Source organism: Nycticebus coucang, chromosome 1 (genome assembly GCF_027406575.1).
Source record: "Nycticebus coucang isolate mNycCou1 chromosome 1, mNycCou1.pri, whole genome shotgun sequence".
In the NCBI taxonomy this organism is placed as follows: domain Eukaryota; kingdom Metazoa; phylum Chordata; class Mammalia; order Primates; family Lorisidae; genus Nycticebus; species Nycticebus coucang.
Window position 1 is genome coordinate 143,202,163 of NC_069780.1, and position 24,850 is coordinate 143,227,012.

General features: G+C 39.2%; 1 protein-coding gene across 1 annotated transcript; it reads right to left on the bottom strand.

Moving 5' to 3' along the window:
- Window positions 1-495: 495 nt before the first annotated feature.
- On the bottom strand, window positions 496-24,850 carry SHISAL2B (shisa like 2B). The gene is made up of 3 exons (XM_053589897.1): window positions 24,440-24,850; window positions 18,661-18,818; window positions 496-695 (listed from the first exon to the last, which is right to left on the bottom strand). The coding sequence occupies exons 1-3, from the start codon at window positions 24,628-24,630 to the stop codon at window positions 562-564; spliced, it is 483 nt and encodes a 160-aa protein (XP_053445872.1). The 5' UTR covers window positions 24,631-24,850; the 3' UTR covers window positions 496-561.

Genomic DNA, 24,850 nt, shown 5'->3' on the forward strand with positions numbered 1-24,850 from the left:
ACAGATTATATATTGTGACAGTTTTTGTCACTGAGTATTAGTGTTATAAAGGCAATGTATTGTTTGTGTGTCCAGAAAATCCTCCAAAAAGGCATGGGTTAATTCCTAAAAATCTTAAGGATGTGCCACCGCTAGTTAGTAAGAAAATCTCTCCTGAGATTTACCTATCCAGTACTATTTCTTGTAAAAAGAATTGCCTGTAAGTATCAAAAACTTGTGAAATGCTGGTAATGTGACATAAACTACTCATTATTTCTCACTAAGATAGGTTTGTTTAATGTGTGTTATTGACAAAGTCTTTAATTTCACTTGAAAAATTAGCATAATTTCATGTAATGCACAAGCAATCTTGGTTAGCTTGGTAAAAGTAAACTTATGTACCTGAAATTTGTGAAAATCTAAATGGATATCTAATAAATTGATTGGATAATCAAAATGCAGTTGTGTCTTGCTTTGTGAGTGGCAAGTTTTTCAAAAGGAGTATTACACATTATGTTTCAAATGCATTCTTTATTTTTATTGCTCCATCTCTGGTGAGCCTTTAAAACACAGAAGTTTTGGTTAATAAGCAAAGTTGATTTGTGCTGTATCCATCGTTTTTTCTTGAATTATATCATCAGCTTCATAGGATGTCTCATTTGTTGAATTTGATGCTGCATTTGAGTTGAGGACTTTGGTTTTTCCATTTGGCTGGCCTGCAAATACACAAAAAATATGAAATAATTATTTGAAATGATCATATAAAACTTGAGTTTTTAAAATGTATCTTTACAAAATAATTTTGTAGCAATATTGAAAATGTGTTGCCCTGAAAATACCATACGGATGAGAATTCAGTCATTTCAAAGCTGTTTTTGAACATTTCCTCCTGAACGTCAAATAAAGGAAATGTTAAGTAACAGAAGTAAACAATTCATTTCCATACTTACCTACCTTTCTCCATGCTTCCGTGAGGAAGTTATGCGTTTGATAAGAAGGTAACAGTTTCTGGGTCACTTAATAAAAGTGTGACTTTCCCTATCCTCTGCATGAAGCAAATAAACTACATTAAGGCCAATCATAACAATTTGCAATAATCTTAATGCTTTCCCATTATAACCAATTTAGATGTGACTTTAAAAAAAGTACATTTGTGCCACAATCTCATTCACTCACTAAATAAAAATGAGAGACCAAAATGAGCAAAGAAAAGCTTTGCTCATCAGAAGGGCTAACAAAGTTACAGCAAAGAAATGGATGATTAGTCAATGGGTGGTGTTAGAGAACTTGAATAATAAAGGTATTTCACCAACATGTAAAAGGTTCTGTATATTTAAATAACATAAGAATACATAAAAAACAGTGTAAGAATTTACTAATGTCCTCCATGTTGCTCAGTCCTTATGTTACTGATCTCAGCAACATCTGACCCAGTTCTTTCCTTGGCTTCCAAGATGCCGGCCTTCCTTGACTCTCCTACCTCACTGTTTCCTCTTGTTGCTTCCTTTTCTTTCTCCGAGAGCTGTTAGACATACGAGTGCCTCAGAGGTCTACCCTGGGTTTTGGTCAGGTCTCGCTCCCTAATTAGATTGGTCTCATTAGTACCATGGAGTTTAACACTATCTCTGTGCTAATGACTCCCAGGTCTATCTCTGTGCTAATGACTCCCAGGTCTATGTCTCTAGCCCAGACCTCTTCTCACATCTAAACTCAACTTCCTGTTCCTTCTCCACTTGAATATTTGGTAGACATCTCCAACTGAATCCAAAACTGAAAATTAAGGTTAATCTCAGGAAAAAAAAAGCCTCTTCCACTAGGAGTCTTCCTCTTCTCAGTTGCAGGCAACTCATGTCTCCTGTTGCTAAGGCTTCTCTTTTCTGTCACTCCTACGTTAAATCCATCAGGAATGCTGCAGGCTATATTTTAAAATACATAGCTGGGCATGGTGACACACACCTGTCGGCCACAACTACTTGGGAAGTTGGGCCAGGAGGGTTCCCTAAGCTCAGGAATTCTACGTCACAGTGAGTTATGATCATGCTACCTACACTTCAGCCTGGCTGATGGAGTGTGACTGTTTCTTAAATACATACATACATCCAGAATCCGAACACTTCTTACCAAGATTACTTACCTTTAGAAAATTAGTCAAATCATGTTCTCTGTCCAGAACCCTCCACTTCACCCTCAAGTCTTTAAAATGGCCTACGTGATTTCATACACCAAAATCTCCCTGACTTCATCTTTTTTCTGCTTCACTTGTTGGTTTACTCAAAACTCTCATAGAGCATTTCAGGCACATGCCATCCTATAGGACCTCTGCAAAAATATTCACTCTGTCTAGTATGCTTTTCTCTGAATAAACTGCATGATAACTCTCGTTTCCAAGTCCTTGCTCAAAAGTTACCCATTCAGGTGGCGCCCAATAGCTCAGCGCAGGCCACATAACACCAAGGCTGGCATGTTTGAGCCTCCCCCTGGCCAGCTAAACAATAATGACAACTGCAACAAAAAAAAAATAGGCGTAGTAGTGGGCACCTGTAGTCCCAGCTACTTGGGAGGCTGAGGCAAGGGATTGCTTAAGTCCAAGAGTTTGAAGTTGCTGTGAGCTGTGACACCATGGCATTCTACCAAGGGTGACAAAGTTGGACTCTGTCTCAAAAAAAAAGAAAAGGAAAGTTACCTAAGATACATTCTTCTTAGTAAAGCATCACAAGAATGGAGAAGCAAGAATCCAATGTACTCAATTCTGATATGAGGACAATTGATGCTAGTCCATGGTGGGGAGCAGGGGGATGGGAGAGCAGAGAGAGGGAAGGAGGGAAGGGGTTGGGGGATCACAGTGCGTGACACAACTCTTGGGGGCAGGACATGATCATAAGAGGGACTCTACCTAACAAATGGCAAGTAGTGTAACCTGGTTCTTTGTACCCTTAATGAATCTCCAACAATTAAAAAAAAAAGTTACCCGTTCAGTAAGATCTACCCTAAACACCATTTAGAATTGCAGCTTCCATACTCCCTATCTCCAATCTCTTCTGCCTGTTATTATTGTCCATACTTATTTTTTAACATCACTTACCTATTTATCATGTTTAGCATTTATTGTCTACTTCCCTCACTAAAATTCAAATACCACCTGCCAAAGGATTTTGTTCATTAATGATGTGTCAAGAAAAGTGTTTTTACACAAGCTGATGTTCAATTAATATTAAGTACTATTAAGTAATATTAATAAATTGAAGGATAGGACTGAAAGTTTTACACTGTAAAAACTTTAAAATTGTAGGTGGCAAAAGACAAGATTGAAAGCCAACTGAGGAAAAAAATGTTTAGAACAAATGATTCATGTCTAATATGTAAAGGTCTTGTACATACCAAAATATAAGATTAACACCTCTTAGTGGGTGAAGAAATGGACAGAAAGGTACACTGGCTAATAAACAAACGTGAAAAATCTTCAACCTGCTACTCAGAAAGCAATGTAAATTCAAAAGGTAGGATACCATTTTTCATCTCTCAATTAGGTGCGAATAAAAAGTGATATTATTTATTTGTCAATGGTGTAGCATCATGGGAGTATAAATTGGTACTTTTTTTTTTTTTTTTTTTGCAGTTTTTGGCCAGGGCCAGGTTTGAACCCACCACCTCCAGTATATGGGGCCGGCACCCTACTCCGTTGAGCCACAGGTGCCGTCCTAAATTGGTACATTTTTAAAGTCTGAAACATTCCTACCCTGTAATTCTATCTTAACCTGAAATTGCCAAGGAAACCATCAAAGATGAGATCATAAACTCACAGACAAGGGTATTCACTGATTATTTTAAATACCAAAAAACGTAAGCTCCTTAAATTTCCGATAATAGAACTGTTAAATACATTTTCACATATAGGGTATCATGTAGCCATGTAATTTTAAAAGGTGGTTTCTAAGAAATTTTCAATGATATGGAAAATGCTCAAAGTATGATGTCAAGTGAGAAAGAATGCGGAACTATGGACAATATAATGGTAGTTAATACTCACCTAGCACTCACTGTCAGCCTCTCTCAGCCAGAGCACGTTAGGATCAAATCTGAACATGGGGAGGCTGAGGATCCGGCTCTGCTTTCCTCTCCTGCCTCAGTTGTCCCCACTCCCTTCCTTGTACTTGGCATTTCAGACATAGAAAAATGCTGTAAGTTCCCCAAACTTGCCTGCTCACTCTCTGTTCCCAGCCTCTTCCCACTGCCTGATGTCCCACATGCCCCAGTCTCTTTTGCTTAAAAATTCCTCAGGTTTTAGAAAGTCGGCCCTAAACCTCCACAGGGGACATCCCTTAGCCCAGATTCCATCTTCTGTGACAAGTAGCTTCAGTACATCCTCTTCTTTTTGCCAACTAGCCCATCTTCTCAGTATGAGTTTGAATTCTTTTTACTTAGGTAAGTCTAAAGCCTCATGTTTAAATGTGAATACTTCCTGCCTTTCTCTGATGAGTAAACTGCTTTTTTTTAAAGTAAAAAATATAGGTCAAAAAAATGTTTTTCTATAAGTAAACTGCTGTCTAAGTTCAATCACGACATCTCCCCCATCACCTGGTCAATTTTGTGGTTGAACACTCAAGGAGTTTTGAAGGATGACGTCTCCCTGCAGCTCCATGTCCTGCCTATATGACTGACACACGTGCAGTATTGATCTCTGGGCCGATATTTAAGGTACTTACATTTAAAATCTATGGCCTAGAGGGGTACGATATATGACTTTATCTCATTACTTCTTTTCTGAACTTTTTTGGTGGTAAAACAAGTTACTTAATGTTCTAATTCTAAACATCCAATCATTATGTTTAAATCATATAATTTGATTTTAAAAGCTAATTTATTATAGGCACAATAGTTTTCAGTCTAGAAAATTTTCCTTTGTTTAATAAGCAAAGCTGTTTAAGATAAATGGGGAGAGCTGGCATGAACATGTTATGAACTAAAAACTTCTTGACCTTATTTGCAAAGTAAACTTTAAAAAAAATATTCCATTCAAATTTAGCCAGATGTTTGTAGGTTGCTTATTTGACACATTTTTATTCTTTAGTATCCTAGCAGGTGAAAGTAAAAGATCAAGGATGAAAGATGCAACTTCGTTTCATATTACCTGGATGGCATTTGTGTCTTATATAAGTATTTATTTAAATATCAAAAATGTTAATTTTTAGAATGCCTGGGAAGTCTAAAAACTGTAATTTTGGTTAATTCAAGTCCTTCATGTTTCCCAAACTTTTTATATACTTAAATTCACAACAGTTTAATCAGACTTTCAAGGTTTTTTTATGCTTTGTCACAGCCAAATTTTTTTAACCAAGTGAGGTTCTTTTTTTTCTTTTTGGCCAGGGCTGGGTTTGAACCCACCACCTCTGGCATATGGGGCCGGTGCCCTACCGCTTTGAGCCACAGGTGCCACCCAGCCAAATTTTTTTAATGAAAACACCCAGGAATGGGCGGCACCTGTGGCTCAAGGAGTAGGGCGCCGGTCCCATATCCCAGAGGTGGTGGGTTCAAACCTAGCCCTGGCCAAAATCCAAAAAAAAAAAAAAAAAGAAAACACCCAGGAAGTTATTTCCCTCACTTTATTATTTTGGAGTTCTCTGGAAGTTGTCTCTATTCTCGCAGTCTTTGTTTCCATTATCTGTTTCTCTGGCAACTGAAACAGGTATTCCCCTCTGAGATTTAAAGCCTTTATATTACAGATTTTTCTTTTTCTTTCTTTCTTTTTTTTTTTTTTGAGACAGAGTCTCAAGCTGTCACCTTGGGTAGAGTGCCGTAGCATCACAGCTCACAGCAACCTCAAACTTTTGGGCTTAAGCCATTCTCTTGCCTCAGTGTCTCAAGTACCTGAGACTATAGGCACCCGCCACAAGGCCTGGCTTTTTTTTTTTTTTTTTTTTGGTTGTAGTTGTCATGGTTGTTTGGCAGGCCGGGCTGGATTCGAACCTGCCAGCTCTGGTGTATGTGGCTGGCACCCTAGCTGCTTGAGCTACAGGTGCCGAGCCACTTGCAGGGGTCCTCAAACTATGGCCCGTGGGCCACATGAGGTGGTGTGATTGTATTTGTTCCTGTTTTGTTTTTTTACTTCAAAATAAGATGTGTGCAGTGTGCATAGGAATTTGTTCACAGTTTTGTTTTTTTTTTTTTAAACTATAGTCCGGCCCTTCAACGGTCTGAGGGACAGTGAACTGGCCCCTGTTTAAAAAGTTTGCGGACCCATGAATTCTAGGGCTGGTAAAACTATTCCTTCCCCAGCTTCCACTCATTAATTACTTGGCTACTGAATCCTTCCAATATTTTTGGAAGTGTGAATAAAAATATTTTTTCACAGTGGCTTCCTAAGCCAAAGCAATTCTCCTAAGAAAACCAATTTGTTATGTGATTAGGAAAAGATCTATTGTAAACACCTCTAGTGCTCATTCTCTTCCCACAGCTTATAAAAATCCAAAAGCAGTTTCATTATCCCTCCCCGTGGTAACTCAGAAGTGCTTAAAGAGTGAGGCAAAGATTCTTTCAGATAATTTTTTTTTTTTTTTTTTTTTTGGTTTTTGGCCGGGGCTGGGTTTGAACCTGCCACCTCCAGCATATGGGACCGGTGCCTTACTCCTTGAGCCACAGGTGCCACCCTCTTTCAGATAATTTTAAAAGACAAAGAATGAGACGTTTTAGCAACCATAGCTTTTCCTAATTTTCCTTTAATAAACGGAAATGAATTTCCTAACCAACAAAGTAGGGATAAAAACAGCTGCCTCTTTTCTGTCACGAGGTTGTAACTTGTATTCAATATTCAATAGATCTGTAATACCACTGAGCTCCCAAGGGATTTGTTACACCTAAAGATTCTTATTGAATTCTCCCTTTAGGTGAGTGCAAATTGCCAAGATCCAACCTTGCTTCCCATTCCTATTCTTTTCTGTTTCCCCTAGTCCAATCATCAGAGGTAAATCTCAATCTTCTTTTAATGCTAAACCCCCAGATGGCATCCAAATGAAAGCTTTGGCCTTTGCCAAAATTTAAATACAATTCATCAAAACAAAATCTTCCTGCTTATCCTCATTACAGACACCACTGTGCTTTCTCTAAAGATCGTTAAATTTTACATTTATTTTCAAAGCCAGTCCTCAAGGACCAATTTATCCTATAACTGAATTCTGCCCTTGCCTGCCACTTTGAAATATCAAAAGAATGATGGGGACCTCCTCGGGTCCTTACCTCCTGGCTATCTGGCAGAACTGTAATCGAGTTTTTCTGCCATTACCTGCCTACATCTTCCTAGCTTCTGAGTTACCATTCTGAAGTGCTTCAGCAGTTTCCAACTATTAATCTAGCCAGATTACTTTATTATTTAGTAGAAAATGTACACATCCCACTCATCCTGCAGTTCCTTCCTCTAACAAGCAAACTTCAATTTGCACCATAAAGGGGTTTTTTTGATTTGTAAGATATGTTTTCCCTTTAAATTCAATATGGGGGTAAACAGGATTGGGTCTGAGCTAGATAGAGAAGTGAGCAAAACTTGCCTTGTTGCCTCTTGTTCTGTTGCCCTCCCTCTTTTACAATGGCCTTTCCCTCCAGAAGATGTATATAGGGATCTCATAGAAGAGCACTTAAAAACTCATCATGAAATTTAGAATCTGAGACTAGCCCTTTTCCTTTACCCACCATCAATGAATGGAGGCAGTTATATTGAGAAATCTCTTTCCAACCCTATTTCTTCCAGAATTGTCCTTTTTCCCCTTTTCTGTATTGTTATATTCTTCCAACCATTGATGATTAAAATAGCTTGCAAAAGAATTTAGCTGATATTTTAAATCCTTGAAATGAATATTTCACAATGAAAGACTGTCTTCTATTTTGCTTATTGGTTTGAACTCAGAAATGCTAAATGTAGCAGTAGCTTTCCTGAGCATTTTGATTTTCTATACTCTAGAAAAAAAAAATAGTTGTAGGAAATTCCAGGCTCGTTATTTTTTTTTTTTTTTTTTTTGTAGAGGCAGAGTCTCACTTTATTGCCCTCGGGTAGAGTGCCGTGGCCTCACACAGCTCACAGCAACCTCCAACTCGTGGGGTTCCATGATTCTCTTACCTCAGCCTGCCGAACAGCTGGGACTACAGGCACCCACCACAATGCCCGGCTATTTTTTTGTTGCAGTTTGGCCGGGGCCGGGTTTGAACCCGCCACCCTCGGCATATGGGGCCGGCGCCATACTCACTGAGCCACAGGCGCAGGCTCATTATTTTTAAGTAGAAATATCTTTCTACTCCAGGGGACACAGGTGGCCTTTTATGCCATTGAATTCAAATTACCCCCATCTTCTACTAAGATCTTAATGAATTCTTAGAAAGTATTTTGAAACAAAGACTGGTATTACTAAATAATTTGGCAGCCTAATTAATAAGAGCTTTGCACAGAGTTTTTTTTTTTTTGCAGTTTTGGGCCAGGGCCGGGTTTGAACCGACCACCTCCCATATATCGGGCCAGCGCCCTACTGCTTTGAGCCACAGGCACCACCCTTTGCACAGAGTTTTTTTGAGGGGTGTTAAGACAATTTAGAAATATAGCTCCCAAACTTATCTATAAATTTCATACAAAATCCATCAAAATACCACTTGATTCTTAAAAATTTGACAGTGTGATTCAAAAGATTATTTGAAGAATTAAACATTACAAGGAAAGCCAAGAGGCCAGGTGCAGTGGCTCATACCTGTAATCCTAGCACTCTGGGAGGCAGAGGCAGGTGGATCGCCTGAGCTCAGGAGTTTGAGACCAGCCTGAGCAAGAGCCAGACCCTGCCTCTACTAAAAATAGAAAAACTAGCTGGACATAGTGGCACATGCCTGTAGTGCCAGCTACTTGGGAAGCTAAGGCAAGAAGATTGCTCAAGAAGAGTTTGAGGTTGCTGTGAGCTTTCATGCTGCAGCACTCTACCCAGGGCAACAGAGTGAGACTCTCAAAAAAAAAAAAAAGAGAGTAGCATAATGAAAGGGAGGAGGCAGTCTTTCTTGCCTAATTAGGTATTAAATTATATAGTTACAATAATTGTTAAAGTATATTACTAGCTTAAGAATAAACAGACTGATCAATTTAACAAAACAGAAAGTCCAAAACCAAACTACAGTACATATAAGAACTTAGTTTATGAGTACTGACATTTTAAATTGACAAAAGATGGATTAGCCAATAAATATTTGACAACTGACTCATTATTTGAGAAATAAAGGCAGATCCCTACCTTGCATTTTATACCCATATTAAAAATCTAGGAATATTAAAGATTCAAATGTAAAAACAAATGCATAAATGTATTAGAAGAAAATACAGGTAACTACCTTGATATTTTATGGTGAGAGGAGAAATTTCTATGTATGAAATCAAAAGGAGAAACCACAAAACAAACTTCTATGGTCAAAAAACTGTCACATACAAAATTAAAAGAGAAACAACTATGGAAAACATTTGCAATATATGGAAAAGACATAGTTACATGAAAAGTTTTGATGAAGCAATTAGAAATGAATGAGAAAGATAGGAAAATGTATAAAAGATATAAATAAGCAATATACCACAAACAAAATAATGACAAACATAAAAATGTTCACTCATTACTAATTAGTAATTAGATAAATTTAGAATAAAACCCTATTTACTAATGAAATTAGTAAAATATGTACCTTTTAAAATAGTAATACCTAGTGTCAGAGAGGATATAAGGAAACTAGACAATGGTAATTTTCTGGATGACAGTTGGGAATTTCTATCCAAAGCCTTATTATGTCCCCACCCTTTGATCACAGCTAGGGGTGCTAAGAAAATACATGTACTTAAGTGCTCAATGTATATATAATGGAAAAAAACAGAAGCTAGTTCAAAGTCAATAATAAAATATGATACACTCAGAATTTTATTTCTAAACACCATTCCCCACTAAAATAAACCAGTTTTCTTGGAGAACTGGCAGATTCTGGGGCTGGAACAGGAAACATAGAAAATTCCCTGGAGCATCTTGTGGCGGAGGGCAAAAAACTACTCCCAAAATGATGGGCACATGTCAAAAAGATAAAGGATCCAATTTACAAGGACTTCATCTACATAATTTAAGATCAGATTAGTAAAATAATGCTTTTGAATGAAGAATGTATAAGTTCATGCTGATATAAATAAATAAGTAATGCTATGGTTTGAATACATGTGTCCCTTGAAAATTTGTAGGTTAGAACCTAACCTCCAAGGTGATGGTATTATGAGGAGGGATACTTGGGAGGCTATTAGGACTATGAGGGGTTTCTTCTTCTGGATGAGATTACAGCCCTTATAAAAGGGCTTGAGGGACCTAGCTAGCCCCCTTTTGTACTTCCATTTCTTCTGCCACGTGGTGACACAGCAACAAGGCATCTTCTCAAAAGCAGAGAGCATCCTTCCCCAGACATGGAATCTGCCAGCACCTTGATCTCAGGCTTCCTAGCCTCCAGAACTGTAAGAATGGTTCCAAACTTCTTTGGCAGCAGGCATAGGTTTCATGGGAGATAAGTTTTTCATGGATGGAGTAGTGATTTATGGGGTGACTTAAGTGCATTGCATTTAAGTGCATTCATGGGTCACTATGAAAGTTTTGAGACAGACTGTGTTAATGGCCCATTATTTCACTCCCAAGAAACACAATCAACAGCATCCTTTCTGATTCACCCAAGCAAGTTTCAACTTGCTCAGCTTATCAGTGTTGCTGGCAGGGCTTCATTTGTTTCCATATACATGGATGTTACATTTCTTGATTTTTGTGTATCTCAAAACTTTCATGATGACCTATATATTGTGTACTTTATTTCTATTATTATTACATTGTAACGTATAATGAAATAATTATACAACTCCCCAGAATCATTGGGAGCCCTAAGCTTGTTTACCTGCAACTAGATGGGCCCATCCTATATTTGCTACCACTCCCCAGTGCTAGTTCACCACTTCGGCTCCACTTCAGATTATCAGGCATTCTCATAAGGCGCATGCAGCCTAGATCCCTAGCAGGTGCAGTTTGCAGTGGGGTTCATCCTCCCATGAGAATCTAATGCTGCTGATGTGACCGGAGGCAGAGCTCAGGCAGTGATGCAAGCGATGGGGAGCCGCTGTAAACATAGATAAAGCTTCACTTGCTCACCTGCCACTCACTCCCTGCTATGCAGCCTGGTTCTTGGTACTGGTCAGCAGCCCCAGGGCTGGAGACCACAGAACTATGGTAAATAAATAGGGAGAAGGAAAGCTCTTCCTTACAGTGGAATAACAACTAATAGAAGGAATAATGAGGTTATAAAATCACCATTTAATAACTACCATGATAATTGTCAAGGATCATCAATGTACGGGTAAAAGTTTGAGGAAAAATAGGATCTTTTCATAATCTCAATGTACTTCCCCACAAACTACTTGGTAATCACAAAAGGAAAAATAGTAAATTTACAATGGATTAATCCAGCAATTACAATTAATATTACTAACAATGGAACAAACCAATAATATGTGCTTCTGGCTATGATGCTCTGAGAACATAATTTCTGTGGTACTCCTGTCAAAAATGTATAAGCTTTCTCCAATTATGAGAAATCATCAAACATAAATTGAACAAAACAATGTACAAAATAGCCAACTTACACTTTTCAAAAATGTTAAGATCATAAAAAACAAAGAAAGGCTGAGGAGTAAAGGAGACTAAAGAAATACAGCAACTAATTACAAGATATACTTCTAGATTAGATCTTAAATATGAAAAAATATGAATAGCTATTAAAGAGATTGGCATAACTTGAATATGAACTCCAGATTACTGTATCAATGTTGTATTTCCTGACTTTGACAGATGTGCTATGATTATATAAGAGACAATCCTTGTTCATAGGAAATATGCATTGAAATAGTGGTGGCTAAAAAGGCATGATACCTGCAAATTATTCTCAAATGGTTTAGAAACTATACATAGAGCCAATGATGAACCAATGAGGCAAACTATGAATAATTAATAAATCTTGGGAAAAGTATGCAAGAGTTCTCTATACTTTTCTTGCAACTTTCCTGGAAGTATGAAATTGCATCAAAACAAATTTTTAAATAATGGTATTCCATCAAAGTAATAAAATAGAACCCTTAAAAATGATGGCAAAAGTATTTATTTATTGGCAAAGGAAGGTATCAATGTTGTGTCATGAAAAAAAGCATGCAGAAGATCCATTTCCCCCCCATTTTGTTATATACATGTATTTGTAGAGCACACACACACGCAAATCCATGAAGAATATTCATCATGGCGTTAGTATCTGTTATCTCTGTGTGGTGGGATCATGAGTGACAGATAATGGTTTCTCGGTATTTTCTGATTTTCCTACAGTGAATATGAACTGGAAAAAAAAAAAGTTTTCTTTCTGGAGGATAAAGGGTGGCTTCTAAGAAGAAGAAACACAGTGGAACATTCTGAGCCAGTCCAAGTCCTATTTTGCACACAGGCAGAATAAACATTTTACAGGATCTTAAAATTTGCTTCCTTTGTCAGCATTCCATATATAATTTGTTTTTCTCCTAGACAACTGTACCTTACTGCTAATTTACTTACCCTTTTTCATTTGCAGCATCTGTCTTTACAAAAGAGACTACCAATTACAGACTTGTAGCTTTTATCATTCCTATACAACTGTATTATTTTGTTTGTGCCAACCAGCTCTAAAATCTGCTCTCCTAATTTTTATCTAAAACTGCTTCTAAGAACCCCACTCTTTGTCCTTGCCCTTCCCCTCCTCCAACTCCAGGTACAACTCCATGGATATTCAAAGCCACAGGATGAATATACTTTCTCTTCCAGGACTCTCAATTTTACTCACCTATGGAAAAGAGATGTTATTACACATATCAGAGTAAGGCAAGCTATTCGATTATGCAGTCAAACTGAAAATTCCCATGAATTGTAAAAATAAAATGGGAAATCAAATAATGTAAAGTTCATAAGACTTAAGCAGGCCTTTTCATGCTAGTTCTTAAAATTCTAGAGACACAAGTTCCTTTTTCTCTTTTATTATTTATTTATTTGTATGTGTGTATATGAGTGAGAGAGAGATTCTCACTCAGTGCCCTGGTTAGAGTGCCATGGTATCATAGCTCACAGCAACCTCAAACTCTTGAGCTCGAGTGATCCCCTTGCCTCAGTCTCCCAAGTAGCTGGGACTACAGGCACCGATCCCAGCTAGTTTTTCTATTTTTAGTAGAGATGAGGTCTTGCTTTTGCTCAGGCTGACCTCAAACTCCTGAGCTCAGGCTTTCCACCCTCCTTGGCCTTCCAAAGTGCTAGGATTACAGACTTGAGCCACCATCCCAGCTACAAGTTCCTTTCTTAAATAGTTGGCCCTCTGTATCCTGGGGTTCCTCATCTGTGGATCCAACCAACCACAGAGCAAAAATATTCAAGGAAAAATTGTCTGTACATGTTCCTTACAGACCCTCATATAGACCTTTTTTCTTATTGTATTCCCTAAACTATACAGAGTAACAATTCTTTACACACATTTACTTTATATTAGGTATTACAGTAGTTGCAAGATGATTTAAAGCATGCAGGAAGACCGCATAGTTTATATGCAAATACCATACCATCTTACATCAGTTACTTGAACATCCACAGACTTTGGATGTTTCCATATCCAATTCCCCATGGATACCAAGGGACAATTGTACATCCTTAAAGTTTTTCTAGTGGAAAAGTTCAAGAAACGGGAACTTAATATATTCACCCCTTCAATTGCTTCTCTATTTGTCCACAATTCTGTGAAATGAGTCCTCACTCTTAGAAGTATATACTCAGAATGATACCGTCCACATAGCCATCATTGGCTTGGAAACTGTATGTTCTATACAGAACAATGTACAGGCAATGGTATTCTTTTAAACACTGACATTTGAAATGTGTATAACCCAAAACACAAAAGTTTAAAAAGAAACAAATGTTTATGGGACACAATTTGATGGCTAATCAATTGCTTAGCAATAGGTCTTCTGTACAGAGTGAGCTCCAGAGATGGTGCAATTAAAGTTTACAATCACTACTAGCGAACGTCTTTGTTGAAGATCAATTCAAAATATGAAAGCCTTAAATTGTATACATTAGGAAAAAAAGAAATCCAATAGAGTAAAGACACATGATGGAAAATCTTGACAAAATAGACTAAGATTGGACTATTTTAGACTTAGACTATTTATAGGGGGCAGAAAGGTCCAGTGCCCTAAGTCAGGTTAGTGTGTACACAAAAACATGTTTCCATTTAGGCCACTCTCATTGCCTGTAATAAAAACAGGTTCAATTGCAAAAATTAATCTAAAATCACAGTAGTTGGACTCTTAAGAACAGATGGTTTGAAAGAAAAAGCCCATAACTGGGGCGGCGCCTGTGGCTCAGTCCATAGGGTGCCGGCCCCATATACCGAGGGTGGCAGGTTCAAACCCAGCCCCGGCCAAACTGCAACCCAAAAAAAAAAAAATAGCTGGGTGTTGTGGTGGGCGCCTGTAGTCCCAGCTGCTCGGGAGGCTGAGGCAAGAGAATCGCTTAAGCCCAGGAGTTGGAGGTTTCTGTGAGCTGTGTGACGCCACGGCACTCTACCGAGGGCCATAAAGTGAGACTCTGTCTCTAGTAAAAAAAAAAAAGAAAAAGCCCATAACTGGTGAAACCCATTTTCCTCTAATGCAATGGTTACTAGCTTGATTTATTATGTAAACATTTTATTATGTTCCTAACCTTTAAGATATTCCTTAAAGGCAATAAAGCCCCAAACATGTTTTCTCAATAGCTAGAACACCGGCATCCATTGCTAGGAAAAAGAATCATTGGAATGGAACGTGCATATTTAACAAAGGGGACAAAAGTGTTTAAATATCCCTTCAAAGAGTCGCTCTCAAACACAAGCCATTTTTCCTTCCATGTCTTATGACATTTGGATTACCTTTTTTGTTTTGTGCTTACCACTATGTCTGATTTGGTTAAAATCAACCCTCATTTGAAAGCAGCAAGAAAGCATTGATCACATAACATTCTCCCTTAACAATAGCAAGCACTCAGGAAAGATGAATTGAATTAATTTGCCAATGTTATAAATGTATTTTTAAGAGGGGGCAGAATTGGGATATTTCACAGCAAGAAAGCAGCCTCTTTTAACTACACCAGAAGTGGACCTCCTCAGCTAAACTGTAACAAGACTACAGGACTTGAATCAACAAGACAAATAATTCTGTTGCTGGGTTCTCAGGGCCAATATGAAATAAAATTTTGGAGCAGTCCCTGAACTAAATCAGGAAAAATAACCAGTTTTCATTTAGCACAGGGTGTTGTATAGAGGAAGAACTCAACGGCTGTCTGATGACTGTAATGCTGACAATACTTTGTCAGTAGTTTTCAAAATGCCCTCCTTTGATCACGTATAATAGCAATACAGAGCTAATTCATTTGTGGAATAATTTATTTAAGGCACTGGGGAATACAAAAATTTTTAGTGGAACTTAGTTTCTAGTTGGAGTGGAGAAAGGTTAACCATTAGGCAAGTAAAATGTATAACATGTTTAATGGTAAATGCTTAAGATGAAAATAAAACCAGAAGTGGGTATGAAATGTTGAAGGGAGTTAGAGATACAGATAGGGTGACCAAGGAAGAATTCCTGGGAAGGCAACTTTGGAGTGAAGATTTAAAGAAAGTGAAGGTGTGGGTCATGGAGACATCTGAGGGAGGAATTTCCTAGCCCTGACTCAAAGGTTTTGAGGAACTGCCAAAGGGTCACTAGGGATGGGCTTGAAGAAATGAAAGAGCAATGGACAGAGAGGACAGAACACAAAAGTCCCCTTAGGTCACAGAGAAGACTCCTTTACCCATCAAGAGAGATGGGAATTGATTAGTTTGGAGCAGAGGAGTGACATGAGCTGATGTGGGTTTTTTTTTTTGTTGTTTGTTTGGTTTTTTTTTTTTTTTTTGAGACAGAGTCTCAAGCTGTTACCCTCCGTAGAGAGCTGTGGCATCACAGTTCACAGCAAACTCAAACTCATGGACGTAAGCTATTCTCTTGCCTCAGCCTCCCTAGGAGCTAGGACTACAGTTGTCTGCCACCACACCAGGCTATTTTTTTGTTGCATAGCTGGTCCAGGCTGGGTTCGAACCCACCAGCCTCTGGTATATGTGGCCGGCGCCCTACCCACTGCACTAAGGCCCTGCCAGGATGTGGGTTTTCAGGGGCTCACTCTGGTCCTCTTACAGAGTAGGTAGCAGGGGAACAGGGTATACAAGCGGGAAGGGGAACTGCTTGTTTAAAAGTGTAGAGCCTGTATAAGTACCGCGCACTAACCGATAGTGCCACTGGATGGAGACTTTACCTCTTTTATGTTTATATGGATGGAGCTGGAACATATGCTACTTAGTAAAGTATCTCAAGAATTGAGGAAAAAACATCCAAAGTACTCAATACTATTATGAAACCAATTTACAATCACTCACACTTTCGTATGAAGAATAGATCACAACTATGGCCCAAGATGAAGGATTGGGGAGGGGGATGAGAGGGGAGGGGTAAGTTTAGATGGAGGGAGGGTGAATGGTGGGATCACATCTATGGTGCATATTGTAAGGGTACATGTCAGATCTATTAAGTATAGAGTATAAATGTCTTAACACGATAATTAAGTAAATGAGGTGAGGGATATATTAACCAGTACGATGTAAGCATTCCAAATTGTATATGAAATCAGCACATTGTACCTCATAAATGCATTAATGTATACATGATCTACCTCTTTATGATTTAATAAAAAAAAAAAAAAAACCGTAGAGCCTGGAATTTATGTTTTTAACAAGCTCTCTAGGTGATTCTTAGGCAGAGTGAAACTTAAGAACTGCAACTTAAGAACTGCAACTTTAAATAATCTAAACAACTGAGACAGAAACTGATTTAACAACCTGATTATTTGATAATCACTAATTCACTTCCAGTGGAGAAAACAGGTCTCAGTCATTTGGACTAAATTCAGCTAACAACCTGTCAATTTCAAAACTGTGCTTTAGGAAGAGACCTCCAAAGGAGTGTTGTCCCCTGGGTCTGTACCATAGCACACCTTGGAGGAGGTCTCCTCTACAGAGGAGGAAACTAGAGCTAATGGAATCATGCAGTGGTAATGTATTTGATAAGGGCACACAGTAGGTATTCTGTAATCAGAACAAGCTTCAGGATTCTGGGAAAGTACAGTGTGTTTTTTAAAAAAATTTTAAGGTAAAGATTTTCATTTTCTTTTTAAATGGAAGCAAGTGAGCACTTGTCTGTCATTCCAAATATATATGTAGATTCTAAATTTATTTATCTCTATATAAATTCTCTATATAGTCTATATGTAGTTTCTGATATATTATAAATTTGTATATGGATCTCAAAATCAAATGTATGATTAGTGCTTTTTAATACACTAATAGAAATTTATATTCACGACAATCTTAATATTCTTTCTAACTTTCATATTGATAACAACTAGCATAAAAGGGCCTAGTTTTACAAACCATATATAAAAATTTCTTTCTACTTTGTAATCACAGTACACACACACACCCTTTATTTTACCTTCTTTGAGATCTATTCAATAATAGAGAACAAAGCCTGGCTTCTATTTATTGTTTGTGTACCTTTTTTTTTTTTGTAGAGACAGAGTCTCACTTTACTGCCCTCGGTAGAGGGGCGTGGAGTCACACGGCTCACAGCAACCTCCAGCTCTTGGGCTTACGTGATTCTCTTGCCTCAGCTTCCCAAGAAGCTGGGACTACAGACACCCGTCACAATGCCCAGCTATTTTTTTGTTGCAGTTTGGCCGGGGCTGGGTTTGAACCCGCCACCCTTGGTATATGGGGCCGGCACCCTACTCACTGAGCCACAGGTGCCGCCCTTGTGTACCTTTTCTATGCCTCTGAATTATTTCCTATGCCTCTTCTGAATTCTTTTTTTTGTTTTTTGTTTTTTGAGACAGAGTCTCACCATGTTGCCCTCAGTAGCCCTCAGCTTACAGCAACCTCAAACTCTTGGGCTTAAGCAATTCTCTTGCCTCAGCCTCCCAAGTAGCTGGGACTATAGGTGCCTGCTACAATGCCTGGCTATTTTTTGGTTGCAGTTGTCATTGTTGTTTAGCTGGCCCAGGCAGGGTTCGAACACACCAGCCTCGGTGCATGTGGCTGGTGCCGTAACCACTGTGCTATAAGCGCCAAGCCAGCCTCTTCCGAACTCTGCACACAGTGGGCACACAGGTACATTCTTAACTGACTCCTTAACTTTCTCTATTTATTTGACTTCCTTGGCTCCATCCAAAAACAAAACTTAAAAATTTCTCGAGGATAAACCTTGATAACTGGAAGGCATACACATATATTAAAAAGGATTTACTGGGCCAAGGATTTACTTTTCACAGGAACGTTTACATCCTGCTGCTACTTTCCCTTGAGCACAATCTCCCTGAGGCATTTCATCATTAAGACATGATTAAATGTGAATTTTTACAAAGACACAATAAACTGCATTTCTTTAACCCATTCATCGTCAACAGTACGATCTGTTACCCAGGTACAGGTTATTCTTTTGGATAGAGGACGGGTAATTGGTTACAAATAATAGATACTGATTACCTTCTTGAATGGAAGAAGCCTCGATGTGTTGAAGTTTAAGGCCAGTGTCTAATCTTTGAGGCTTTGTATACAGAAATAAATAGCAAAGGACACAGACGCTGATGACAAAGGCAAGTAGAACAAGGGCAGCAATTCCTAATCCAATCAGGGCGCCAATGCTGAGGAAAACAGAAAAAACATCATGTCACACAATCTGGTTTGTACTGGTTAAACTAAAGAGATGGTTTAAATATTGTTAATTCTTGTTCTCCATCAATTATAACCAAATTATATTTTAGCATAAACAGTAAATGATTGAAATCTACATCTCACCTTTTTCTACCATCACATTTGTATTATATTTTATCTATATGTTTTCAAGGCCCTTTTAAATTTATATATTAATATTAACAGGGAAGACCATGTGAATTCATATTATAGGTAAAAGGCCACCTATAATATAATAGGATTTATATATCAAGAGTTAGTTCAAAATATCTCAAATAAAATTGTATTATTAATATAGCTTAGGAAGAAATATCAGTTTCACCAACAAAAAATGAATAGAATAATACTTGGTTCTAGAAAAGAAGTAAAGCAAATGTTTACCAAAAATATCAATCTTTTCTTTTGGAGACATATACACATATAAGATGCCATTTATTGATATATAAATCCAGAACTAGTACAAAAGAGAAGGTTTGAATTAAAAGAAAATATGAATTTGAATTATATGAAGTTGATATTCAGTCTGAATTTTTCCTTTTCAAAAGGGCATAACACCAATGGCTTCTCTAGCATTAAGGAAGATACCTCGTACTTTTCTTTGAAAAGAAAATGTATATTTGTGCTGCATTAAATTTGTAAGAATTCTTCTACTCCAGTTATCCAAAAGGCTAATCGTTAGAGATTAGATACAGTTTTCATAAACTTGTGAATTTAAGCCTACTAAATGGGAAACAAATCTTGGGAAAAAAGCATCACCTTGAAACACTAACACACAAACATGTGCTTCTTGAACCATATGTCTGGTTCTAATTAAAATCTCTAGATCTGAAGCTTCTCAAGAGCAGCTATTTCTGTTGGCTTTCACAATAGTGTTGTGCACACTTATCAAAAGTGTCTCATGCCTACAATCCTAGCACTTTGGGAGGCTGAGGCAGGAGGACTGTTTGAGGCCAAGAGTTCAAGATCAGCTTGGGCAACATATTGAGACCTTGTCTCTACAAAATAAAATAAAATAAAATAAAATTTAAAAAATTATAAAAATAAATTAGCCAGGTGCAGTGGTACATGCCTGTAGTCCTAGCCACTCAGGAGTTTGAAGCAGGTGGATCACTTGAGTCCAGTATTTTGAGATTAGAGTGAGCTATGATCACTCCACTACACTCTAGCCAATGCAACAGAGTGAGACCCTTCCTCAAAAAAAAAAAAAAAAAAAAAAATTAGGGCAGGCACTGTAGCTCACACCTGTAATCCTAGCACCGTGGGAGGCCAAGGCAAGTGGATTGCTGAGCTCACAGGTTGGAGACCAGCCTGAGCCAGAGCAAGACCTCATCTCTAAAAATAGCCAGGCATTGTGGTGGGTGCTGCAGTCCCAGCTTCATGGGAGGCTGAGGTAAGAGAATTGCTAGAGCCCAAGAGTTTGAGGTTGCTGTGAGTTGTGACACCATAGCACTCTACCAAGGGTGACAAAGCTCTGTCCCCTCCACAAAAAAAGTGTTTCTACTTAGCTTGTAGAAAATGTTCGAAAAATGGAAGTAAACAATACTGACTGCTGCTTGATCTACATGTGTTTGGAACATATATCATTGAAAAGTAACCATCTTTTTCTTCATTATCTTCCCAATTTTCCTTTAGGCTTCTGTTCTTTCCCAAGGATTAGAAGCCTGTCGAATTTGACCTGTAGTAGAAGGGAGGAAAGGGAGAATTTGACCAAGGAATCTAGGAGCATCACTGTTTTGGGAGGAATGAGAATGTGATTAAAAGTGAAGGGATACCCCATTTATCCTTGATTTGATGAGAAAAAACACTCTGGCACAAAAGAGACTATGTCCTGAGCCACACACAGGGTCAGACTTCAGAGATCCTTGTGCTTATTTTATTGTCAGCCCAGTTGCATTATCATTGCAGACAAGTGAAGACTCTATGGCTAGAGTCAGTGTAGACTTACAGATTTTAAGTTGGGAGTTGCCCTTACTTGGTTCACTCTTGTCTAAGGGGTAGAGACCCTATGTTGGGTGAATCCTCTTTTATGCCTGTATGCACCAAAGCTGACTTCTGTACACTGTGTCAGGGAGGTTTAGAATCACTTCACTATACACAGATAATGGGAATGTAATCCACTTAATATTATGTCATTTTAGATCTCTTTCCACATGCCTTGCCTCCTGTGTGTGAGACAGAAAGGACGCTAGACATCTGGAAAGGGTCCTAAAGTGGGAATCCAGTTATTAAACAATCTTCAATGTAAAAAAGTAATTTAGTCAATTTAAAGGTAAAACTGTAGATCTAATTAATTCACCATACATATTGTGAGCTTTTAACGTAAAAATTAAAAAATCAGACCATACAATTTGAAAGAAAAACAAATCAAAAAAGCCATTCCTGTTTTCTGTTATGAAAGGATGTTCTTCATAATCCTGGCAATCTGTTTCAATGTCAGTTTATGGAAACGTCGTTTTATGCATGCAAAACTCTAGTTATAAACTCTGAGTGAAGATGGAATTCTAGGAGACTTCTGAAATATTCGTTTCAGCAAATTCTTATTGAATAGCTGCTCATGCATAGCCTTATCCATGAGGCTTTCCAATAAGGAAAAGCCTTATTCTTTTCCTAGATCCTGGAGAAAGTTGCCAAAGAAAATCCTAAGAACCTAAGGATTTACAGGAGGATAAAAGGTGGGACTGGGCAGGAGTGGGCCAGAGTAAGGGAAGAATGATCCTTTCCTCACAGCACCATATGGCAGTTGCTTTCGAGCCCCAAGAGAGAGTCTGAAGCTGCTATCACATTAATGCGGTGATTCTCTTACTTAACAACTTCACTTACCTCTGGGAGCTATAGTTATAACTTTTTCCAGCAGCTGCAGAATCTCAGTACAAGGGCTAGTGACTCCCAGAATATTTTTCACAGTTGGACTATTTTTTATTTTTTAGAGACAGAGTCTCACTTTTTCACCCTTGATACAGTGATGTGGCATCACAGCTCACAGCAACCTCCAACTCTTGGGCTTAAGCGATTCTCTTGCCTCGGGCTCCCGAGTAGCTGGGACTACAGGTGCCTGCCACAATGCCCAGCTATTATTTTTTATTGCAGTTTGGCTGGGGGCTTGGTTCGAACCCGCCATCCTCGATAAACGGGGCCGGCACCCTACCCACTGAGCCGCAGGTGCCACCACACACAGTTGGACTATTTTAAGTCAGCAGTGCAGACAAAGAATAGGAGAGAAATGAAGCTCTAATAACTTGACCACCCCATTGCATCTTAGCTCTCTGTAATTCACAGGAACCCCAGGTTTAACACTGCCAACTGACACCATCCCAGAAATTCAGTTGCATTGTCCATTTTATCAGTGCTAAATAAAGATCCTAGAAGGCTGTTCATTCCTTTGTGCCCTAACAATTCTTAGGAAGGTTTTATAGCCTAAAACCTACAGTGACTTTAGAACTATTCAGGGATCCAAGACACATTTTCCAATTAAATCTGTCTTAGGCATGGGCGGTCCCTATTTGAGGTGCTTCCGTCATTACAGCATGTCCCAAAAGTCCCCCCGAAAGTCATCATACATAGGGGAAATGGGAAATTGTAGCTAAATGTATCTTTATTTACAAAATATTCATTACAAAATTTTACAAAGAGGTAGACAACAGGTAGAGAACATTTTGTAAAATTTTGTGACTTCAGGGGTGAAACCCTGTATTAATAATACCTCCAAAGATTCAGAGATGGATTACTATGTCATTTTCCAAAAGACCAAATAAGCAAGTGCAATACAGATTTCTTCTCCAATACCCTGCTAAGGGTAAGCTGTCCTATTCCAGCACAATACAAGTTTGTTAATTTATCTTCATGGAAAGTAGGCATTCCTTTTGAGGGTTTTTTTTTTTATGTTTACAATATAGACAAAATTATTTGATGCTTCAAGAAATAATATTTAGTCATTTTGTGTAGGTGTTTGCCAAATTCTGGGTCATGCTAGGAAATTGGGAGAAATAATACTCTACCTCTTACTAACAATTTCTCTCTCTCTCTCTCTCACACACACACACACACACACACACACAGGCAAATGCAGACGCTAGCTAATTAGTGTATAAGAAGCAATTTAAAGTAGGGTGGGAGTTTTTCCTCAATCTTGGGATCCCATTCATCCTCCAGGCAAAAAAGGACCTAAACTCTGTAAAATAATTCAAAGAGGTTTAGTTAGTCTGAGCCAAACATGTATGACTATGGTCCAGACAGCCATGCCCAAGAAACCTGGAGTAAATAAATGGTCATGCTATGGTTGGGTTACAGTGTGGCTTCGTACAGAGACAAAAATTGCAGGTAAAATTATAAATCAATACATGAAAGGTATACATTAGTTTGGCCTGAAAAGGCAGGACATCTCCAAGCCAGGGCTTATAGATTATAGGTGGGCTTAAATAGTCTTTGATTGGTACTTGGTTAAAGAAAGGAAGCTTTGTCTAAAGGCTTGGATTGTTTTAAGATAAAGATATCTGTTAATCAGAGATAAGCCACTTGACCAAAACTCAAGTGATCTGAAGGTACCGTTAAGCTTTGCCTTCAGCCTGTTAAATATTTAGTATCTTATTGTTACAAAGCATAACTACAAAAGGAATAACTGACCTCTCTTCTCTTCCGGGCTGCAATTCACTTAAGAGATTTCTGTGGCAAGGCAGAAGGGGGATTGGAGAGATCTACCTCCAAGAGGACGTCCATTCAGTTGGCCAGGGACTTAAGATTTTATCTTAGTTCACAGAATCAAGTTTATGGTTTGCAGTCTGTTGGAAAGGAAGGGGGGGAAAGTTCTTCATAATGAAAACGTCTATGTAAATACTAGTTGGAACAAGGACAATTCTCATCATAGGAAAAAGAAACTAGACTTAGACAGTCTCTTCACTTTCCAGCAATAGCCAGATAGCTCAGGTGTTGAGAAAGGGGATGTCCTGGGATGGTTCTACAGGGTGTGTAATCATAGCAACCAAAAGAGAGTGTATGTCTCTTCAATTCGGTCCGGGATCAGGGTGAGATCATGTGAAAAGGGTAAATTTATACAAAGCGCAGTCATTTGCACACGCCCTCACTAATGCACACAGCACACTTCCTTAATTTTCTAATATTTTAAAGAATACAGGCAATTCTTTCACACATACCCCCCAAGAGACTGAAAACTCTGCTCCTTAATTAATACTTTATAAGGAGTCCCAAAGGAGGCTGGATTCTATTCAAATACACTAAATGACCACACAACCAAAAGGAGGAATTAAAACCTTGCCAGGTATTTGCCTGCCCGGGACTGGTTCACCGCAACAGAGACGAGCCCAACCACGCGGCCCGAGCGCGCCCTGGGCGCAAAGCCCGCGTTCCTCCTGCGCGCCCCGGCTGACGGTTCTGGCACCAGCCAAGCGAGATCTCTCTCCCCAGCCTCCAGAGGCTCCGCGTCCTTCCGGGGGGATGCCACCAGGACGGATGGCGGGGAAGCTGGCCACCTCCGCCCCCCCCCACCCCCGGCGTGGGACCCCTAGTGCACTCCTCGGCCCCAGCCCGGCCAGCAGCGGCACGCGCGGGCTCTGCCCACCTGAGGCTCCACATGTAGCTGTGCTTGTAGGGGAAGTAGCTGCCCGGCTCGCTGCAGCAGTACTTGAGATCTGCGAAGCCACAGCAGTAGAGGAGCCCGGCCCCCTCGCCGCGCCGGGGGCACTGGAAGGGCTCCACGAAGCTGTGGTTGAGGCTGTAGTAGCCGGAGCACAGCCTGCTGGCCTCGCTCATCGCGGGCACGGGCTCCCTGACCTGCCCTCCGGCCGCCCGGCACCCGCGGACCCTCTGCCTGAGCTCGGGTCTTCCGATCTGGGGTCTGGCTGCCGGGCGCTCAGCCTTTGCGCGCGGGCTCTGCTTTCTCTCCCCGCCCTGGCCACATGGCGTCTGGGCGCTCTACTCGCGTCTCCCGCTCTGGCCACTGAGTGGCCCCTTCATCTGCCAGTCTCGGGCC

Coding starts and splice junctions, on each gene's coding strand:
- SHISAL2B (XM_053589897.1), bottom strand. CDS start 24,630: ATGAGCGAGGCCAGCAGGCTGTGCTCCGGCTACTACAGCCTCAACCAC. Junction 18,819..24,439: donor AGCTACATGTGGAGCCTCAG/GTGGGCAGAGCC, acceptor TGTTTTCCTCAG/CATTGGCGCCCTGATTGGAT. Junction 696..18,660: donor GGCTTCTTCCATTCAAGAAG/GTAATCAGTATC, acceptor GTGTATTTGCAG/GCCAGCCAAATGGAAAAACC.